Source organism: Apteryx mantelli, chromosome 1, assembly GCF_036417845.1.
Source record: "Apteryx mantelli isolate bAptMan1 chromosome 1, bAptMan1.hap1, whole genome shotgun sequence".
Taxonomy (NCBI): Eukaryota; Metazoa; Chordata; class Aves; order Apterygiformes; family Apterygidae; genus Apteryx; species Apteryx mantelli.
The window spans coordinates 102,523,918-102,544,089 of NC_089978.1; the positions used below are offsets into that span (position 1 = coordinate 102,523,918).

The window sequence follows — 20,172 nt, forward strand, 5'->3', positions numbered from 1 at the left end:
GACCTTTCCAAGATGTTAAAGACTGAACAGCATCAGTGACAAAATCCACTTAGCAGAGAGCTTCCTTCCAGTAGCCATACGATTACACAATCGAGGCAAAAAAAAATCATATTTCTGGATCGGTAAAGAGCCAAACAGCAGCTGACAAAGTTTAGTTGCAAAACTGCTGAGGATTACAGGCTGCAAGAATTCCGTAATATATAGGGGAGGGCAGATTTTTTTGCTAGTTAAACGTACTTGATTTTACAAGTTCATATAGGAATCTCTTCTGCCTCAGCTACCTTTTCTAAGAGGAGATATAATCTCCAGCTATAATCTTTTAGAAACAGTTTAGGAGATAACAGTGACTTCTTGCCTTGGACACCATCACAGAGACCATACACATTCCAGCACTCGGATTTAGGTTATTAACGTACTGGAACCCAATAATAAGGTACAGCAACTTAATAAATTAAGCAGTATTTAATAGTTTACTTAAGCTTAAATTGATCTACCATGAAATTTAATTAAAAAACAGGAGTTACAAATCTACACAAAAAGTTTCAGTAACTATCTATGCTTAAAATGTTCATTCATGATACTTGGGAAAGTATTTTATTTTTACAAGGTTAGATACAAAATCCCGAAAGATTCTAATGCTGTAAAAATATAACTGTATGTCTTTGAGTAGTGCCACTCAAGTCAGTGGGATGTCTCATGTCTCAAGGTAAATCATATGCACTTCAATGTCTTAATCCACAAGAAATTTTTCAATAAAAACTATGTGGTGACATAAAATTTAAATTAATCAAAACAAAATTCAAGTGTCATAAAGACTGAACATACTCAAAATTTTGTGAGCCATTTATTGAAAGTAATACTCAAACACTAGTCTAAACAGGTGTCCGTTGAAACAGTTCATACGTAGTAAAAATTCTGAAGCAACACTAACCATCACCACAAGTTCCTCATAAAAGAAACCTTTAAATGCAAGAAAACAAGAATCTGTTTGAAAGTCAGACCTTTCAACCACATCATTATTTTAACCATATAGAGCTAGAGATTATATTCCTTTATTATTTAGGATTCTTTCCCCTCAGGATCTGGTATATCATTCAAAACAAAATCTTAATGAAGATAAGAGAAAGAATAAAAATGACTTTTTGTATTATATGCTCTAAAGATTCCTAATAGCCTTGAAGTAAAGGGCTTTTCAAACTTTATGATTAAAATCAATACAAGCCTTCCCTCTCCCCACCAAAAGAAAGAATTAATCAGCACTGTTTTTTTTCACTGAATGAATTTCATATTAAAAGCCATTCAACAAGAATTACTTAAATCAAGTTACCTACAGAAACTACTATGAACACATAACACCCAACTCAAGTCTTTTTTTTTAATCTGGAAGTAGTATCTTTTTAAAAATAAAAGTAAGAAACAAATCCTGCTGAACTATAATTAAAATACTTGTAAGAGAATACATTAATTTAATAGCAAATATATTTCACTTACCCCACAAACACTTTAAAATACTAGAAGTAGTATTGCTTTTGCTAGAAATTCCCATTAGGAGCAAAGAAAGATATTTAAAAGAAATACAAACATGCTCAGAAAAATAATACATGCAAACAACAACTGAAATGAAAATGAAGAGTAACTGCAAGATAAGATATGGTGGCATAAAGTCACTTTATATTAAATCTCCTGCAAGTCACAAGCCCTCAAATGAACAAAGGTAAGAAAAAAAACCTATTCTTCTGCTCCCACACCAAACTTCTATCAGCTAGTGATTCAGAGCACAGCTCCTTCTTTCAAATCAAAGACAAGTATTTTCTTCCACCTCAGTACTGACATAATGGGTACGAAGGGGGAGGAAGAGGAAGGAAGAGCAGAAAAAAAAAATGAAAAAAAAAACCAACACAGAATCAGTAAGTACTCATGTTTTTTAATGATTACAAGTTAAAGTTCAAGAAAGCATTGCATGTCTCTTTATCTCTTTAGCCTAGAAGTGTTTTCATTTCTCTCCCAACTCTCTTTTGTTACTCATCTCCCTCCTCAACTGCTCCAAAATCAATTATCCTTCTCACTCTAGAAAATGTCTGGATTCACTTCTTAGGTCTCACTTGCTCCAGCTACTTCAAAATTCCCTATGGCAGCTGTGCATCTCACATTCTGCCCCTCCATACCATCTAAGTATAATTCCTCAAAACACCTTTTTCTTCCTAAGCTTGACTTCCCCTTTCCAAATCCTTTCCCTGATCTACACTTTCTGCATTAAGTTCTTTCAACACTTTTCAGTTTCTTTTTTTTTTAAATAATGCTACCATGTCACATCTTTGCAACAATTTTGTCTCAACTCATTTCTTTGGCAACCTTTCTGTATTTTCCATGTCACAATAAATCTCTCAATTCTTCAAAGCATTCACATATGTCCGAAGTCTCCAAGAGCAAGATCACTTCTTCCACTGCACATTTATGCATAACATTGTGATATAATACCTTCATAGGCTTCTTAAAATTAAATTTTGAGGTGCTCTGCATTTTGACACCAGTGCAGCTAAGTACTTAAGTATGTGAAGTCCAAAGCACAGTAGTGGGGGCTCAAAGACTTCAGATTAACTTTTGCACAGGCAGGACTAGAAGGCCTTGGAGGTCACATCTTTAGAATACAGCACAAGAACACAGCTGGTTCAGATCCAGTAGGGAATATAAACCATAAATGTTCCATAAAAAACATTATAAATATGAACAAGTTCTTAATGTCAAGAAAAATCTCTTATGCTTTTTCAGTTATAGTAGGTTTACCAGGCAAAAAATTCAGGAAAAGATTTCATTTTGAAAATGACAACTGCTAAAGTTTAAAAATGAACACTTTCACCACAGGAAGGTATCTTTGGGACTGTGGGAATTTTGGGGGGTGGGAGGTCTTTCTACAAAAGTTTTTTTCTCCCCCTCATTAAAAAAAAAAAGTGAACAAATCAATCAGATACACCAACTTATACCTCTTAAAGTTTGTAGCTAAAGATCCATTCTGTCAAGACTCAAATATTTAAGGCCTCCTTCCTCTCTAGTTGCAGGATTATTTTTTTTGCGATCTATGTGGAGCTTTGATTTTAGTACTCTTAAATGAATTATGAGTACTGAAACTATCCATACACTTTTCTTAAAGGATCTAAAATTAGATTACCTCATTTAAAATCCTGAATCTGTCTTAGAATGAATAATAATTTAAAAAAAGCTTATATTTAATTTGCATTTCTAGCCTGTGACTCAGCATTCCACTTTCTAGTTCCACTTTCAATTTCAACTTCATCCAGATGAATTAGATGCAAACTACAAAAACACAAAGCAAGTAAGAGCCAGAAATACAGGAGAGAAAGTATCCAAATAACTGCATGTTAACAGGAAAAAGAACTGTAACATGATAGTTTAGTGTTGTAAAAATAGCACTAGGTATACTTCTGCTTAATAATGGCAACAGCAAGGGAGGAACTGACTCAGATTTGATAAACAGTAAAAACAAACTCACCTGGTATAAACTCCAAAGACCAACTTTTGGCTTCTGCTCTTTGGGTATCAGTTACCTAATAACAAATACATTCATTTGGTTTTACAGAGATAAAAAACAAATAGAAATTACTCAAGCTTCATATTCACTACCTTCAAAATCAGAAAGAGTCTTTAAATCTGAAAACTGATTTGCCCATTTCAGTATTATCTGAAAAGACAAGATGAAAATTTAAAAAAAGAAATTACAGTGATAATACCATATATGATGCCCCCAACCAAGAGGTACAAAAAGATCAGTTAATCAAGAGTTTCAACCCAGCTGATAAATTGGAATCCTCTTTAATGTGACAGTCAAGACCAGTGACAAATTAGCATGAATTTTATGGATTAGCCACTGGGACTACAGCTTGATAGCACAGAGCCACTCGTCAATGGCTTAAGTCACATTAACATGTCTTACGTCATGCCAACTAACTGGAGAAAAAGAACATGATTTTCATGATTTGGACAAGCTTATAATATACACTTTCCATAGCACTTCCAGCGGTGCAGCGACAGCACTAGCTCCTACCGTTCTACAGCAGCTAGTGATATGTATTAGCACAAACCCTAAGAGAGAGGCAGAAAATTTCCCAGGTAACAGCATCAGTAATTGAAAAGACTAATAATCAGAAACTGTAACCTTTAACAAAATAAAAGAACTCATTTAATATTAAACTACTAATATTACTAACTAAGTCTCAAGCCCATGAATTCTTCCACATAATTAGACATCTCTAGCTATGCAAAGTGCTATCTATATCAAGAGAGCTTCATCTGCAGCCACAAGGATCCAATCAGGAGACTAAACAGACAAGATTACAGGCGTATTTGTACAGCTTCTGTTTCACTTCCGCTTTACCAGCGACATAAACCGCAAGCCCTATTCATTTTCTCCTACAGCCATGGGACTTCTTCTCATTGCCTCAAATAGAGCATATCTAGTCTACATTGCAGTTTTATTTAGACACCAAGTTTATTATTAACTATTCGTAATAAATTTATAATTTTCATTTAGTTTTCATTTATTAATAACAAATGCATCAGTAATTATATTTATTTCAAGTGCTCTCAGGAAACAGCAATGAACAAATTTATATTGAACAGCATGGGTGCACCAGCACCCTGCTATAACCTGGCCTTTCCCTCCTTATTCTTTGGTGCACGTATTGCTTACAGAGCTTGTAACATGCATTTCAGTTGTAACAAAGGAGCATTTGAGCAAGTAAGTCAAAAAAATCATTTTGCTGGAAATCTCAAACACTAGTAAACCAAAAGTTTTACCTCATTAGTAGTACAATGGAAATAAGTGTCCTTAACAGTTGCATCTAATCAAAGCATATAAAAAGACCTGAACAAAAATCAAATATATATTCGGACGTCATTTGGCAGTTATCACACGACATTTCTTGGTAGTCTTCAGCCTCACCTTTAAAGTTCAGGACTTTCCACATATCATGTCAAAACTGAGTTATTTTCAGTGTCATAGCCATATGCACATAAAATTACAAGATCAGTAATCCAAATATTTAAAGGAGACTTTTTTCACTGACAAAAACATTTACTCTGTGGGATGACAGCATTTCTGTGGATGGTTCATCTCTAGTATATAGTTTGTTGGGTTTGGGGTGGAGGGAAGGGGACACTGCTTATGAGTTTAATAGTTCTATTATAAAGCTATGATCATCCAGGGTTAAGACAAAGATTTGCCATATGCGATTGAAAAAAAAACGACAGCTCTTAAAAGAAACCTGAGTTATGGTCACATTTCACATGAAAAAAAAAATCTATCTTACAAGAAAACAAAACAAGAAATAATAAAGAATAAGGACATATTACAGATATCTTAGGAAGTAATATCTTGCTAAAGACACATATGTAGTCCCAGTCACTGACATTTGTGAATGCCTAAACATGCTCAAAAAATAAAATAAAATAAAATAAGACAATTTTTACAGGATATATTTCTAACCATAGATTTTAGAATGCAAATAACTCCACCACATTATAACCCATGCTATGTTTGGACTTTAAATAAAGTTTGCCTGGAATATAATGATCTAATGTTAGACCATATTTTTCATTTGTACCAAAGACTCCTTTTAAATCCTAATTATTTTCAAAGCTCCATTACCTCCCTTTTGTGCCCTGTGATACACTACTTTACATTTTACACTTAATTTTTTCCCCAATTTCATACCTATTCATATTATCTGGTCTGAAAATACTAGTCTTTTTTGCAGTAATATCAATCCCAAAGGAAAACAAATTTAATACAGATCTACATTGGAAGATTTTCCTACCATAAAGGCAGATGAAAGTTTTCACGAGTTAATCAGCATCTTTAAGCACTTCTTGTACTTTCTGTACCTTGCTACTTTCTTTTCCAAGAAATAGTCCGACTTTCATTTCCTTTCCTTTGCCCTTCTTGCTTGGTTTCATTTTCTCGATTAGTGAGTCATCCTTTTTGCTGCCCCACCCTCCTGTGGATCCTGAAAACACGATTTTCGCGTGTATACGCTAAACTATGTTGATCCTACTATTAGATCTGCATTATTTACCATCTTGTTTCTGTTAATATATGACATGCTTATAACACACACTTGATATGCTAATCTATAACAAGCAATTTATAGATTAGCAAATAATAGTAATGGTACAGAAAAATCAGAAAGAGCTACAAAAGTTTCTCTTGAAATAACAACAGTGTGAAAGAACAATTTTCTGTAAACAGACTGAAGCTAAGTTGAATTTTGAATTCAGTGCTGTTACATGATTGCCATGGTCTGAAAACATCTAGCAGATCAAACTCCTCAGAGAGTTAAGGCACAAGAATGGTTCGTGGGCTCTCCACAACTCAGGGCATGAGATAGGCACTAACACAGCAACAGCAAGGAACTTCCACTGACATCAATTAGTGAAATCCACTTAAAACAAGGTAAGCACCTAAATTTTCACTGACAAAAAACCCAACACATTTCCACAAGGGTTTTTTTTTTTTTTTTTAAGGAATAAAACATGGCAAGTTATTGCACTTGCAGCAGTAAAATAAAGCCTTCCAAAAGGCAGAGTTAGACACTTCTGCTGGGGGATTCCTTTGATTGTTCTTCAATAACACATATCCTTAGTTTAATTACTTTTCAGTAACAACAACAACAAAAAAATCACTCATGAACACAGTACAAAGTTTAGCCCACTAAGTTTCTCTCTCTTTTTCATCTAAAGCCTTTCTTGTATAAAAGGCAGTAAAAGTCACCTAGTGGAACGCCATCTAGTTACTTAAGCTTGTAAACAGTCTTTTAAATTGAAAGAACGAATTTGAAGAATCACAAAGCACTACTAAAATAACACAAGTCCATTTTGCATTTTAGAGGTATACTAAGCTTGTTTTAAACATACAAGCCAAACAGATATTTGAGAACCACAAAATCCTAATTTTAAACACAATTCAATTCAGAGTGCTATTCAACTAATATTTCTTCCATGCAAAAGTAACCTGTTTACAGAGCAGCAAAATAATCATCTATAACCATGCTATTATCTTCACAAATGTCAGGGCATGCATCAGTGCCTAACACTACAATATAGCAAAAGTCCTGTATATGAAGTAACTTTGGCTCAGGCATCTTCCAGTGAACTCCATCAGATCTGTTCACTTTAACTGGGTCGTCTCAAAGCCAAAGGGAAGACGGTGTCTGAAGGCACATCGACAGGCAGGACTGGACAATTCATTAAATCCGATATGACTTCAGAGTCTCAATAACTCTGAAGAGACCTCACTCTTCCTCACAACATATAACCTCCAACCTCGCATTCAAGCAACCACTTCCAACCTTCTTTAAAATCTGAAGTTCTAAACATAGTTTTTAACAGTTAAATATCACAGGAAAAGTGCATTTAGCTGAGAAAGCACATAATTATTAAAACACAGTTGCTACAAAATTCTGGCCACAACATTTAATAACACATTCCATCATGAAGAAAATTAACACACTGTTAGTCTTGAAATTGTACTTGTCAATACTGTAACTTACCCTGGTATCATGTTTTTGGTGACAATGGTGATCTTTAGGATCAGATTGTGTTCTTTTTTTGTCTTTTTCTATTTCTTTTGTTTCTTGAGAAAAGACTAATTGAGATCCTGAAGAACTCCAGTCTCTGACAAATAAAAGGAAAAAATCCTTGTGCTTCACACTTAAGACAACAGGTACTATACACACACTGTGAAAAAAACAGGCAAATACCAAATGTCTACTGCTCAGAGAAGTGTGATGGCATAAGCATATTAAAGCTTTTGATCATACAGCCATATTTGATACCTCCAATTGAACAGTCCATGAGTAATCAAAAATCCCTAAGTTAAAAAACAAACAAACAAAACACTTCACCCCAAAACAACAAAAACAAAACAAAAAAGCCCTCCCACACACACATTTTCTATATAAAGAACAGGAACTGAATTAGGGCACATTTAAAAAACAGATCTTGCCCAAGGCCACATTTTAATCTGTGCAGTACAGAAGGAGAAAGAAGAAGAAAAGTTTCTCCAGAATTTTCAGTTTTACAAAAAGCTCTTTAGAAGTTTATTTATTGCACTGTTTTTGAATGACAGCTAGCACTGGTGCTTCAAAGCGTACCAATAAAATCAAAAAGGTCTTTTGGAAGAACAGTTTCATATAAAAATTAAGATACATACTATAACATAGAACATGTGACTATGGAATATCTCTTGCTCTCTCCACGCAAAGCAAAATATACCTGAGTAAACTAAGTTTTTATTAATTAGTATACATATTCATTTTTATCATTGCCAAAATGCATAGATAAGTTTGTTAGCATTCAATTCTATATATAATTAGGACTCAACTCAGTTTAATCTTCTAGTGAATCTTACATAGACAAGTTAGCACAAAACAGTGGGTGTGATTTGACTGACATTTTCAGGCACCAAATTGCCCAACAGTTTAACTACTTCAAGTAGGGTGGATTGAAAATATGAAAATTTAACTGTTCCCTGTTATTTCCAATATGGGTGAAACTTAAAATGCCGAAGGAAACTACTTGGAAGTAGAAAACATCACAAGAGAGCTTATTTAGTTCCTAACTCCTCTTCACTAATAGGCTACAGTCTGATACCTGTTTTATTCCTTTGTTTTTATTTACTGGTAGATAATGAAATTTAAGCAGTATCTATACTTTGTACTAATTAATCAAATTTTACATTAAGCATTGTTAATTTCAAAAAAAAATAGTAAATATATCTGGCTGTTGCTTACTTTTTCTCAAGAAGTGATTTCTTTGGTTTCTGCTTATACTGTTTAATACCTATAGAAAATTATATAGGAAGGGAAAAAAAATTAGCTAGCTTCGAAGGAAAGTTACCAGTGAAGGAATTTTGTTATGTTCAAGGCAAATCTTGAAATCAGAAAACATTACCATTGATTTCTTCTAATGTCTTCTTTAACTTGTCATTTTGTTGTATAAGATCCTTCAGTCCTTCAAGAATATTCTTGCACAGTTCCTGAGCCCTCTCATTAGCTTCCAAAGCCAATTCATGTTCCCCCAGTAAGGAGAGAGCCTTACAGAAATGGTAATGCCCCTAAATGAATATCAGTTTGAATTTTAAGTGTTCATTCTTTCAAAAAAAAAAAAAAAAAAATCTATATCCAAAACAGCTTTATTACACTGGATAATATAAGGTAAATTTTCACATACTCTGAAGTTACCTACTCCACCTGTTTCAGGTCAAGTGCTGAGTAACCAAAGTTTTCAGCTTTTCAGCACACAGAAACAGAAAGAACATTCATTGGGAGTAGCATCTAGCCTCTGGCTTTGGAAAACAGCAAATTTGCTTTTTCCCTGATCTCAACTACTACTTCTCAACTTTGTAACTATTCCTTATTTACTCTTCTTTAGGCCAAGAAAATTGGGAAATAGATTTTGATCATATTTAGCATTTTTTACTATAAAGAACTTCTTATATTCTTTTTGAAGTACTGCGATAATATAACTACCCAAAACAATATAATAAATGCCTTCTTCTGTCCATACATATTCAGTACACCGTCCAATAACTCTTGTAAGCATTTCAAAATAACATTTTTAAGATAAAAAGTCAAGCAAACTATTTACTTGGCTGACTGCAGCAGAATTCTCAGTTCATCAGATACGGCATTCATTCTTCTCTCATTAGCGCTAAATGCAGATGAGAACATTTAACATCTATCACAGTCAACACTGTAATCCAGACTCTGGGATCTTTGCTGGTTTACAGCACTAACAAAAGACACTTTTCAAATGAATACAAAACTAACCTTTGGCCAATTCGGTTTCAAAATAGTGGCCCTTTTTCCATCAGCAAGGGCTCTCCTTAGAGAAGGGGGGGAAAAAGAATTATTTATTATTTATATTTCAGAAAAACCTACAGACCAGGGCTGCACTGTGCAAGGCACTATAAAAACGTAAAATGAGTAAAAGTTCATTCATCTGTATAAAGGCATGGTCAAACAACACTTTTTAGCTGAAGCTGATCTGGTTTAAAATGGTGCTATCCTAACTATTTCACCCATCAGATATTTATTCCTTCCCTCCCGCCACTAATTCTTTCAGCATATCATTTTACTAAGTATATCATCAATCTGCAATTGCAGGAGAACACAGCATTTCAGATTAAAAACAAGAAGTTACTTACTTGTATTGTCTCGTGAGAATTAAGCAAAGAGCTCGGTTTCCATAAAGAAGATGGTTTGCAGGACTTTAAAAAAAAAAAAAAATTAAAGAGTCAGTGATGTATATTACTTATGAAAATCTTAAGAAAAAAAAAGTAAGTTTTCACAATAACTGTTAGCAGGCATTCTGGCACCAACATTATAGACAAGTTTCCCCAAATATTCCCACTGATTTACAAGTTCAGTCACTAAGACAATTAGTATTACAATTAATCATGCACTTGTTTGTAAGATTTGGGTCCACTAATGCAACTTTCAATCAACTCAGATCACTCAACCTATTTTTTCAATAAATAAATAAATAAATCAGAGAAAGATTTAAACTCCTTCCCCAATTCATTTGACCCTGACAAACATCAGAGCACACCTCAAGTGGTCCACAGGTAGAGCTAGTATATTCCCTCCAACCTCAGCTTTCCTTTAAGGGGTGTGGGGAAGGAAAAAAGGGGAAAAAAAAGCATGGAAAAGATGGAAAAGCTAGCTTGATTCTCACATTCGTCACTTTTTATTTTGTCTTGAAATTAATGACTTCAGATAAAATAATTCCTAACTGTGAAGACCAAATTAAATTAAACATTTCATGAAAACTTCCAGATCACTGGTTCTACAACTCTGTTCCTTATCCCTCTGTCTGGGCAGACTCTAAGCAGCAGTTCTTAAGAACTAAAGCATGCCCCTGAAATACCTAACAGAAAGGAGAGAAACAAGCACATGTAAACCAGCAATCACTTGAAAGGAAGCCAAGAGGAAAGAAGCGTGATGATGAGGCTGATGAAAGCCAGCTCAGATTAGGAACAGGAGAAAGGAAAAACAGAGCAGATGAAGCGGGATTCCCTAGCTGCTAGCCATTGCTGAGCTATCCTTCACTTTCCAGCAGGGTCAAAAGAATGAGACAAAAGAATCTCTGTAACAAATGGCTGCAACACAACAGCTCAGCTCAACGGCCGCTGGCAGCCACTGCATTTCTTTTGCTCCTTCACTGAATCCCGTCCCTGCCAACTACCCTGAGCAAAGGCTTCTTAGTCTGCTCCATCACCTCAGCTACAGCCACTTGATTGAAGCCAGCCTACCTGACTTTTCAGGTAGGTTGAAATCAGGTAGATAAACAGATCAGGTAGGCTGATTTCTGACTACTCAAAAGGTTGACTTTGGAATTGAAACGTGTCTCATTATTTGACACAAAACCTGAAGCAAGACATCAGCAAAATGCTAAACCTTTCAACTGCACGATTAAAGCTAGAGACTTCAAAATGAGAAAACACAGCAATTAGCACAATTTTTATGAAACATGGGACCCTTCTGAAGCTCACCATACTTCCACAGACACACCTCAACTTGCCAAAAACAGCATCCGCTCCAGTACAACACAAGTAGCAATACACCAAGCCAACATTCTGTTGCTAGCTCGCATTACATATGAACTATAGCACAACAGGGCAAATGCTCTATCTGTACCAAAAAAAAACAACTGCTTTAACTTCTGTCTCCCTGCCCCTTTATAAAGCCCAGATAAGTCTTCCAAGCCTTTCAGCAAATGACTTTGGGGGAGAAATGAAACAAGAATTACAAAAGGAAATTAAGCCCATCATATATAAAGATTTGCTGAGCACTTATTTAAAAAGAAATATATATATTTATTGCTGCTTACATTAGTTCTGCATCGTACTTGAGATAAATATTTGCAACAGTTAGTCCTGCTGTTCTGCTGGAAGAATATTTGGGAGGGATGATACCAGAAGTGGCTGTTCATAACAAAGAACTTATTACTTACTTTCAGGTTTACAATACTGATCGTTAGTCATCTTAGATCAGCTTTAAACTCTAAGAGGACATGGTGGGGGCAGGAAGCAAATGACCGCTAGTACCAAGAAATAAAACATAACACAGAAATAAAGAGTTTTTTCTTTTTCTTCTAATTAGATATCATTTGGCCTCTGAAGAGAGTGATTCACATGAAAGTATACAAACCAAGATGAATCTGAAAAAGCTGAATACATACGTGACATAACAAAAACATCACCAGTTCAGTTCTTACCAAAACTCTATGGCTTTCGTATATGACATTATAGCACAATCAAAGTTTCCTTGGGAAAACTCCTCATTTCCTTTCTGTTTCATAGATTCACTGTTCTGTGAAATCAAGGAAAAAACAGTTCTGCAACCACAGTAATTAAATCCAGTTGGAATGAGATGTAAAGATGTCATTTGGCAAGAGTCAGTTCATCTTTTTTTTATGCTTGTATAAACTACATATTATGTATTCACTATTAATTGTGATTTAATATTGTAATGAGCTTAAAAAGCATAAAAATAAAAATGCTATGCAGATAAGAACACAATTAACAACAATTATAAAGTAGGACTAACTCAGAAGCTCTGCTGGGTTCCAAAATATAGTCATTATCAAAAGCAACTGCATGTCAAACTGCAAAGTAATGGAGTACAGCATAGCCCAACCAATTCCATGCCTTTCGGCAGAGCTCCTGAACTACAGTGTTGTAGCAAGACAGACATAGGAATTAGTTGGACTAGTGTAGAAGAATCAATCTACACTAAAGGAACACGTGGCAAATAATTTACGAGTATCTTTTTTCTGTGCTAAAAGGATCAAGTCAAACAATCTTATATCAATACTAACCATATTTCCTTGAATTCTGGGGGGGGGGGAAACACCCTCTCCAATGGACACAGGCAACATAAACAACTAGTGTTTTGTGTATTAGGTCAGGATCTTACAAGGAAACAATTGCTCACTTAAGTTTTTGAATCTATGCATCTCTAATCATTTTGTTCTAAAAAGAAAAAAAAAACAAACAGAAAAAGCACAAATACATTCTAATATCTTCTCTTACCTTCCTACAGTTTTCACAGGTCACAGCTTTAAATTCTTCAACTAAATTACAATCTTCTAATGCAACTTTAGTAATATAACGTTTGCCTGCAAACAAAATTCAGAAAAATATAATGGAAAAAGAAGTAACCAAAGACAAGAAGTTTATCTTCTGTTGCTATGTATCATGGAATATTTTATGACTGGAAGAAAAATTTGACATATGAAATAACAGAAACAAATTAATCAACGGAAATGTTCAAAAGAAAGGGAATTATTTATTATTCAGCAAGATCAGAATAGCTTGTCGTGGACAGTTAAATATTTAAGAATTTGCCTAATTACAAGCAATTGGGTGAAGCTATTAGTATTACACAGAATTTGTACTCTGCTACTTAACTATCAAAAGATTCTTTTCTTTACATGCCAAGTCCAATGCCTACCACTCAGTTATTTACTATAACAGTTAAGTTAGAATATGTATATGCAAAAGGTAAGACCAGAATAAAAGCCATTCAACAGATGCCCAAAATAGCATGCCTGTGAGCTTTTTGTCATTGCAGCAGAAGTTCTGTTGCTAGTGTTAATAACTTACAGTAACTCCCAAGAGCTATGCAAGCTAATTTTTGACATACGACTGTCCAACATCTCCATTAATAATTCAATAAAAATCCTCTACGACAGATTGAACAGAAAGACCCAAATAACATTTGAGACAACTTCAACTTTTACCCCTAAGTTAAAGGTTAAGAGAATGAAGGGCATACATACAGGACATACAGTACTCCAAAGTCAAAAAACATTCTGAAGTCCTTTTCAGAAAGAACATGTGCACTGTGAACATGACCCACACACAGAGATTCAAGGAAGAATTGATTGGTTTAAATTAAAAAAAAGAAAAAAAAAAAGACACACTATTTTTCCATAACAATTCAATCACTTCAAGACTAATGAAATATATGCAACACAAGCACTATTTCATAACTACAACATAGGTGACTTTCCTCACTATTGTTTTTTCAAAAGTGTTCATACTTACATTCAACAAAGAAAATTTCCAGACAAATCCAACCATAATCACCAAGTTTCTCCAGCTTCTGCAGAATACTGACATCTCCTGTATATCTGACCCAATCAAGGGCATCCCCAACATCAAAGAAACCCTATTTCAATTGAAGGGAAGAAAAAAAGAAGAGAAACAACAACTATAAGCCCATGCAAAGCAAAGTCTTAAAAAAAAAAAAAAAAAAACTCATTGGCTACATAATGCAAGTATTTAATGGATATATAACAAACAATACTATTACAGCATTTACACTATGCACTTGCTCCTGATCTGTTACTTTCAAACATTTAAAACAGACAATAAATGGCTCACAAGTATTTTACTAACACATACGTTTTATATTATGAGAAAACACAAGAGGAAAATATGTTTAACAGCATTTATATTTAGAAATATTTTATCAAATATCTGGAGAACTCAAACACAGATTAATACAGCATATTCACAAAATAAAGACAGACATTTCATTTTCTACAGGAGACCAGGGAGCCATTCAAATTATAAATCTTGGTTTAGAACTTTTTTTTTGATGTATATGCATAGAATTGCTTTAGTGTGAAGTGACAAGACTGGCTAAAGAAGTCACACTCTCCAGGATGTTAAATATGCAGGCAGAGCTAAGACTTAATTCTGTAATCCATTACTTCCCTCCTATTCAAAATAAGTTTAAGTGTTTGAGTTACAGAGCTTTATTTGAAAGAATGGGATTGCGTGAAGAATGTTTGTTGCCTGGGATACTCCCACATTATCTGGGTCTACAGATTTTGAAAAGTAATTTAAAAATTTACATGACTAAGACAAATATCACTAAAAATGCAAGTACTGGGTTATCCAGCAGTAACATACAGTTGCACCCATTCTACTTCTCCTGTTGTTACCATCAGCTATGATACGGTCTTCAAAACTTCATTTGTAGCTGTTACAAACCAAGTCACATAAGCCAAATTAAATGAACAAGCTGTGAGAAAGCAACAAGGGAAGCCACCAGCAGATACTGAAAGCTGATACTGAAGTGTGATCTGGGCTCCAGCTACACAACCTAAACCAACCCACCATGCTGCAGTAGCAACCTCTAAGAGAAACCATTTATTTTCAGCCTATGAAGTACTCCCAGAGTTCTCACTGATGTCCTTCTTACACAGATGGTATTTATTTCACAGGTCTTATCACACACAGATTTTGTTTTGTGACTCAGAGTTACAAGAATTGACAACCCTAGCCCTACATACTACATATCCCAGAAATAATATACTCAATATGTATAAATATTTTAACAATTTTGGATATTTGTACAAATATTTTGTTTGTATCTACACATAAAGAAGCATTCTTCTTAAAAACAATGTGAGAAACTTACATTTTCTATTCTGTTACCAATTCTCAGTATACCACTGATAAAAGGTGGAACGTTCTGGGAGAGGGGGAGAAAACAAATGAAATAAGTTATTAAGACCTGTTAATTTCAGTTTCTGTCTGCTCAGGTTCAACTCTATAATGTTCTCTGTTTTGCTTGAATGCAATACCTTTTGGACAGTGGCTCTGGTCCATTTCAAAGTTTCAGGAAATATTCTAGTATTCAGTAGCAAATCCCCTACTGTTTTGTTGAAAAATAAATAAATGCAGAAGTGGAAATAGTAAATATGTGGATGTCATGCCATCTGGTTAGGAAAGCCAGCTGCTTTAACCACTTCTGCAGTTATCTACGTACCGAAGAACCAGTTGATACATCCAATGAAAGACATCCAAAATAACAATCCTTTCTCTCCTCAGATCTTCTGATCCTCCAAATACATTTTACTATTGGACATACAACCTTTTACACAGAGAAAGAGATAAAGGCTGACAAAGTAAGAAAAGGGAAGCAGAGGTAAACATAGGAAAAGGAATGCACCAAGACCCCCTAGTATAAAGACTGAACAGGAGACTACCACGAGAGGAAGAAGCACAAAGCCCCTGTGATATGAGACAAAACGGAAAAATAGCAGGGAAATCCTGAAGTACAAAGAGGTGAAAATAGAGTGCTTGGTGAGCCTAAAGGAGGAAGCAGCAAAAAGAACATAAGGAAGTATGAACCCACAAAAGCAACATTGTACATGATTATCCAATCATGGTAAGTCATGCAACAGTAAGGGGGACTAGAAAAGCAGCTTGAGGTTGAACACAATTTCAACAAATCATAATTCTTTAAAAAAATATATATATATACTTTTCAATTAAAATCCTTCGACCACTAAAAACATTGGTTATATCATTCTCTCCTCTGCACTGTTACGCTGCTGTTTTAAGTCAAAAACGATAGTAAATTTTAAATATCGTTTACTGAACAAGGCAAAAAAATTTGAGGAAAAAAAAAAAAGTATTTAACTTATTAATCAGGGAAAAGCAGCATTTGCCTCACTGATACGGGTCTCTCATGACAGTTTCTTATATAGCAATCTAAAAAAGCCCTGGTCAAATGCATTATGCACTATACAAATACTTAATAAAAATTATCACAACTCTAATAAAGGCCATGACACCACACTTTCTAGAAAAGTGGAACTCAACCAGCTGTCAGGAAATCTATTCCCTCCAACAAAGGGAAATGTCTAATCTAAGATATAATCACAAACTGCATAAGGTAAAGAATTAATTAAATTGCTTATTACACTTGAAAACATATACAAAGTTAAAACATGATACTTACAGCAACTTTTTTAATCAAATCAACAAGGTCTTCCAAAAACTCTAAATCATAGAGTCTCTTCCAATTCTGGTCTAGAATCTGTGAACTGCTTAAAAACAAAACAGGTTATTATTTAGAAAAATAGCACTGTTAACATGATCTTAACTACTAATATTTACACTTCTAAGATCTAAGCAAAACAATGGTTACAAACCAAGGTCTTCATAGAAAAAAAAAATCAAAAATAGCTGAGGAGCATTTGGTACTTTTAAAATATAGGGCATCCATTTAAGCCCTTAAATACACGCTTAGATTCCGAACTTCAGAAACCTGTTCTTATTATTTTCATCCCTATGTTCAGAAACTGTGTCTTCTGACCTTAACTTATTTAGCTCACTGATAAAAACATTAAGACAGTTTAGGATTTCCACAGTTTATCTATTACTGAAAGTGTACATCAAACTTTCACAGGTAACAAAAAAATGCAAAGGAACCACTTTGAGAACACAATTGCTTACCTCCAATCAGCTACCAAAGAATTACTCTCACTTTTGAAGAGAAGCGGCCAAAAGATGCGTATTTTAATAATGTTGCAATATTCTCTTAATATGTCTACCGGCTGACTGCACCATGCTTCACAGGGATCAACATCTTTAATCAAAAAAATATAGTTAGGAACTAGACTATCCAATTCAGGCATTACAAATAATCAAAGTCCAATTAAACATTCAAAAACATCAGTTATTTCTATAGTGTATCCCTGCGTATTATCTAACTAACTAGAACAAGATGACTTGAAAACTCTAAATACGAGCAGTCACTTGCATGTTTTGGTTTTTTTTTAATCCAGGGAGGAGAGGGAATTTATACTAAAGTGAGACAAGAGAACTGCTGGCAAGTTTTATATTCCTCGGCCAATGAGTGGTCTCTCTGTGTTCTGAATTACATTGAGTAAGTTTTGCTTGCTTCTAATGAGGAGCCTAACACAAAGGCTGTGAGCTGTTTAAAGGCTATAAGGGGTGCTACTTTCAAGATAAAATATAAGCTGCTTCTAGCTGTACCTGTTTAATTATTTTCTGTAATAATTCCACTGTAGCGTGGCATACAGCAACAAGGTACATAAACTCAGCAATGTTTTTTTTTCCTCCTCAGCCCATTCTTTGTGATGTGTGGCTCTTTCAAAAATATGATCCATTTCTCTTGGAGACTGTCTTTTATTGGTAAAGATCCTCATTCGACTATTGAGATGGTATCAACTGCCCTCAGAACAGCAGCAGTAGCAACTGAGAGTTTGAGTATATACAAAACCCGATTTTATACAGATGGCTGCATTCATCTGAGTTTCCCACATATTAGATATTATAGGTTTCCATTTTGTATAATGGATAATTTTGAAGAACTCAGCATATTGTGTAGCCATCTACTTTTCTGCAACTATCCAAACCCCCCCCCCCAAAAATAAAAGAGATAGAAAGAATTAGAGAAAGGAGATTATCTACAAATACAACACTCTTCACCTACAAAGATCATTTTGAACATTTCTTCAGACCTATACCTATGATTAGAGCACATGTAATCAACAAAGTTTAAAATCTCTGTTCTCATAACATTAACTGACTACATGTATGGAAGTGTAACTGAGTATTCACACCATTCTCACAAACCTATGGTATTCTTCTGTATATTACGTTACAACAAAAAGATGAGAATTATTCCAACCCAAAATTTAGCAATGCTTCCACTCAGAAGAGACCAAATAATTTTATACATATGGAGACAAAGTAAGAAAAAAGTGAAACAGCAATCCAAAGATCCAAGTACAGCACAGGAAGTGCATAGTAGAAAGTTATGTAAAATTAGTTTAATTTACATACCTGTTCTAGGTTTATGTGAAGAACGCTGTATAAATACTCCATGACCCTAAAGATAAGCATATTCATTATTAACATCGCATATCCCACAAATGCATTACATCAACTACAAACAGCATCTACTTAACTGTTCCTAAATATTAAACCAATATAAACTCTCTACATCTGTGGAAGTGAGGAAGGCATTTGATTTTTAGGTTCTGTCATCAATTCCTTTTCTCAAAAGGGGGTAATTATTACAGATACTTTTGCTTTCAAATCACAGATACAGGGGACCAATATCAAAGATGGTCTATGGGTATGCCTTTATAAGCTAGCATGATGAAACGGGGGGAAAAAAAAATAAAAATCTATAAACCAAAGGAGCTGATGCTGAGGAGACTACTTTCACATTACACACTTTTCAGGGGGTTTTACTTTGCACTAGTTCAAGTCTAGTCCCATAGACTGGGCACCTATTAGAGGCTGATGCACATTAAACTAAAAGTTGCTTTCAGGAGTATATGTAGTTTCAATCCACATGAAGTCTACCAGCATGCTTCAAGACCTCTCCGCAACGTAAGCCAAAAACATGGTAACTGGGGACAACTGGTATATTTGCTTTAAAAGCGTTCTCTTGATTCAAACTAAAATGCTAATGTAGACACATCCAACACGGACCTAGATAGCAAAATGATTTCTACGTACCTACTCACTCTGAATAGAAGCTTTCTATTCAATTACTGATAACACTCCATTCAATGCTCATCCTCACCTCGTATCTTCTGTGTCCCGTGAATTCCCCTTGCTCTTTCCCCTATTCCATTTTCCCAGGAAAAAATATACTACTACTATTCCTCATTCTCCCACATGCTTCTGCAGTTCTGTCAATTGTTTTCCAGGAAAAATAGGCAAACTTAAAGTCTGCAGTACTTTGCACTACCAAATGACAAACCCCTTTGGGTCAAACCTTTTTAATTAACATTTCACATAGTCTAAAAGCACATATCAGATTACAAAGTTTAGCCAAAAAATTGGAACTAGAGTTATAACACAATGGTTTAGTTGCACCCTTACGAGAAAAATGTTTACACACACACACATTAACTGAAAAATATACCCATAAACTAAAAATGTTCACAGCCACACATAATTATTAATAGCTTAAACAATATACTGAATTATACTAGCATAGCATTTTTATAAAAAAATTGCTCAAACCTGGGTACTGGACAGCAACACAATATTCAGGAATACCTCCAGAAAACATTTTTAAGAAGGTAACACAGGTTTTCAAAATATTAAATTAAGTTTTAATGGTATGTGCATATATATGTAAATATATATCAAAATAAGGAGAGTAAATACAAGTGGTTGATTCACTGTTATTTACTTCACAGCAGTGCACTGTACCAACAGTACTTTAATGGGTTTTAAAAGTAGTACTCTATACCAGCCACTCACACTGAAGAGTAATTAAATAACTTTGTTCCATTTTACAGAAC

The 20,172-nt window shown here is 34.5% G+C and overlaps 1 protein-coding gene across 7 annotated transcripts in view; it reads right to left on the minus strand.

Moving 5' to 3' along the window:
• TTC3 (tetratricopeptide repeat domain 3) overlaps nt 1-20,172 on the minus strand; it is a 62,259-nt gene that overhangs the window by 40,197 nt on the left and 1,890 nt on the right. For 4 of the 7 annotated variants that reach the window (XM_067298743.1, XM_067298721.1, XM_067298728.1 and 1 more), the window contains exons 3-15: nt 18,692-18,737; nt 17,336-17,468; nt 16,839-16,926; nt 15,510-15,563; nt 14,126-14,249; nt 13,109-13,194; nt 12,292-12,386; nt 10,220-10,282; nt 9,843-9,897; nt 8,965-9,127; nt 8,805-8,853; nt 7,563-7,686; nt 3,509-3,563 (exon numbers count right to left, since the gene is read on the minus strand). In XM_067298743.1, the coding sequence (XP_067154844.1) occupies nt 3,509-3,563; nt 7,563-7,686; nt 8,805-8,853; nt 8,965-9,127; nt 9,843-9,897; nt 10,220-10,282; nt 12,292-12,386; nt 13,109-13,194; nt 14,126-14,249; nt 15,510-15,563; nt 16,839-16,926; nt 17,336-17,468; nt 18,692-18,737 (1,135 nt within the window). Of the gene's footprint in view, nt 1-3,508; nt 3,564-5,831; nt 5,971-7,562; nt 7,687-8,804; nt 8,854-8,964; nt 9,128-9,842; nt 9,898-10,219; nt 10,283-12,291; nt 12,387-13,108; nt 13,195-14,125; nt 14,250-15,509; nt 15,564-16,838; nt 16,927-17,335; nt 17,469-18,691; nt 18,738-20,172 lie in introns of those variants that run through there. The other 3 variants (XM_067298752.1, XM_067298760.1, XM_067298770.1) reach the window with 3 other exon arrangements.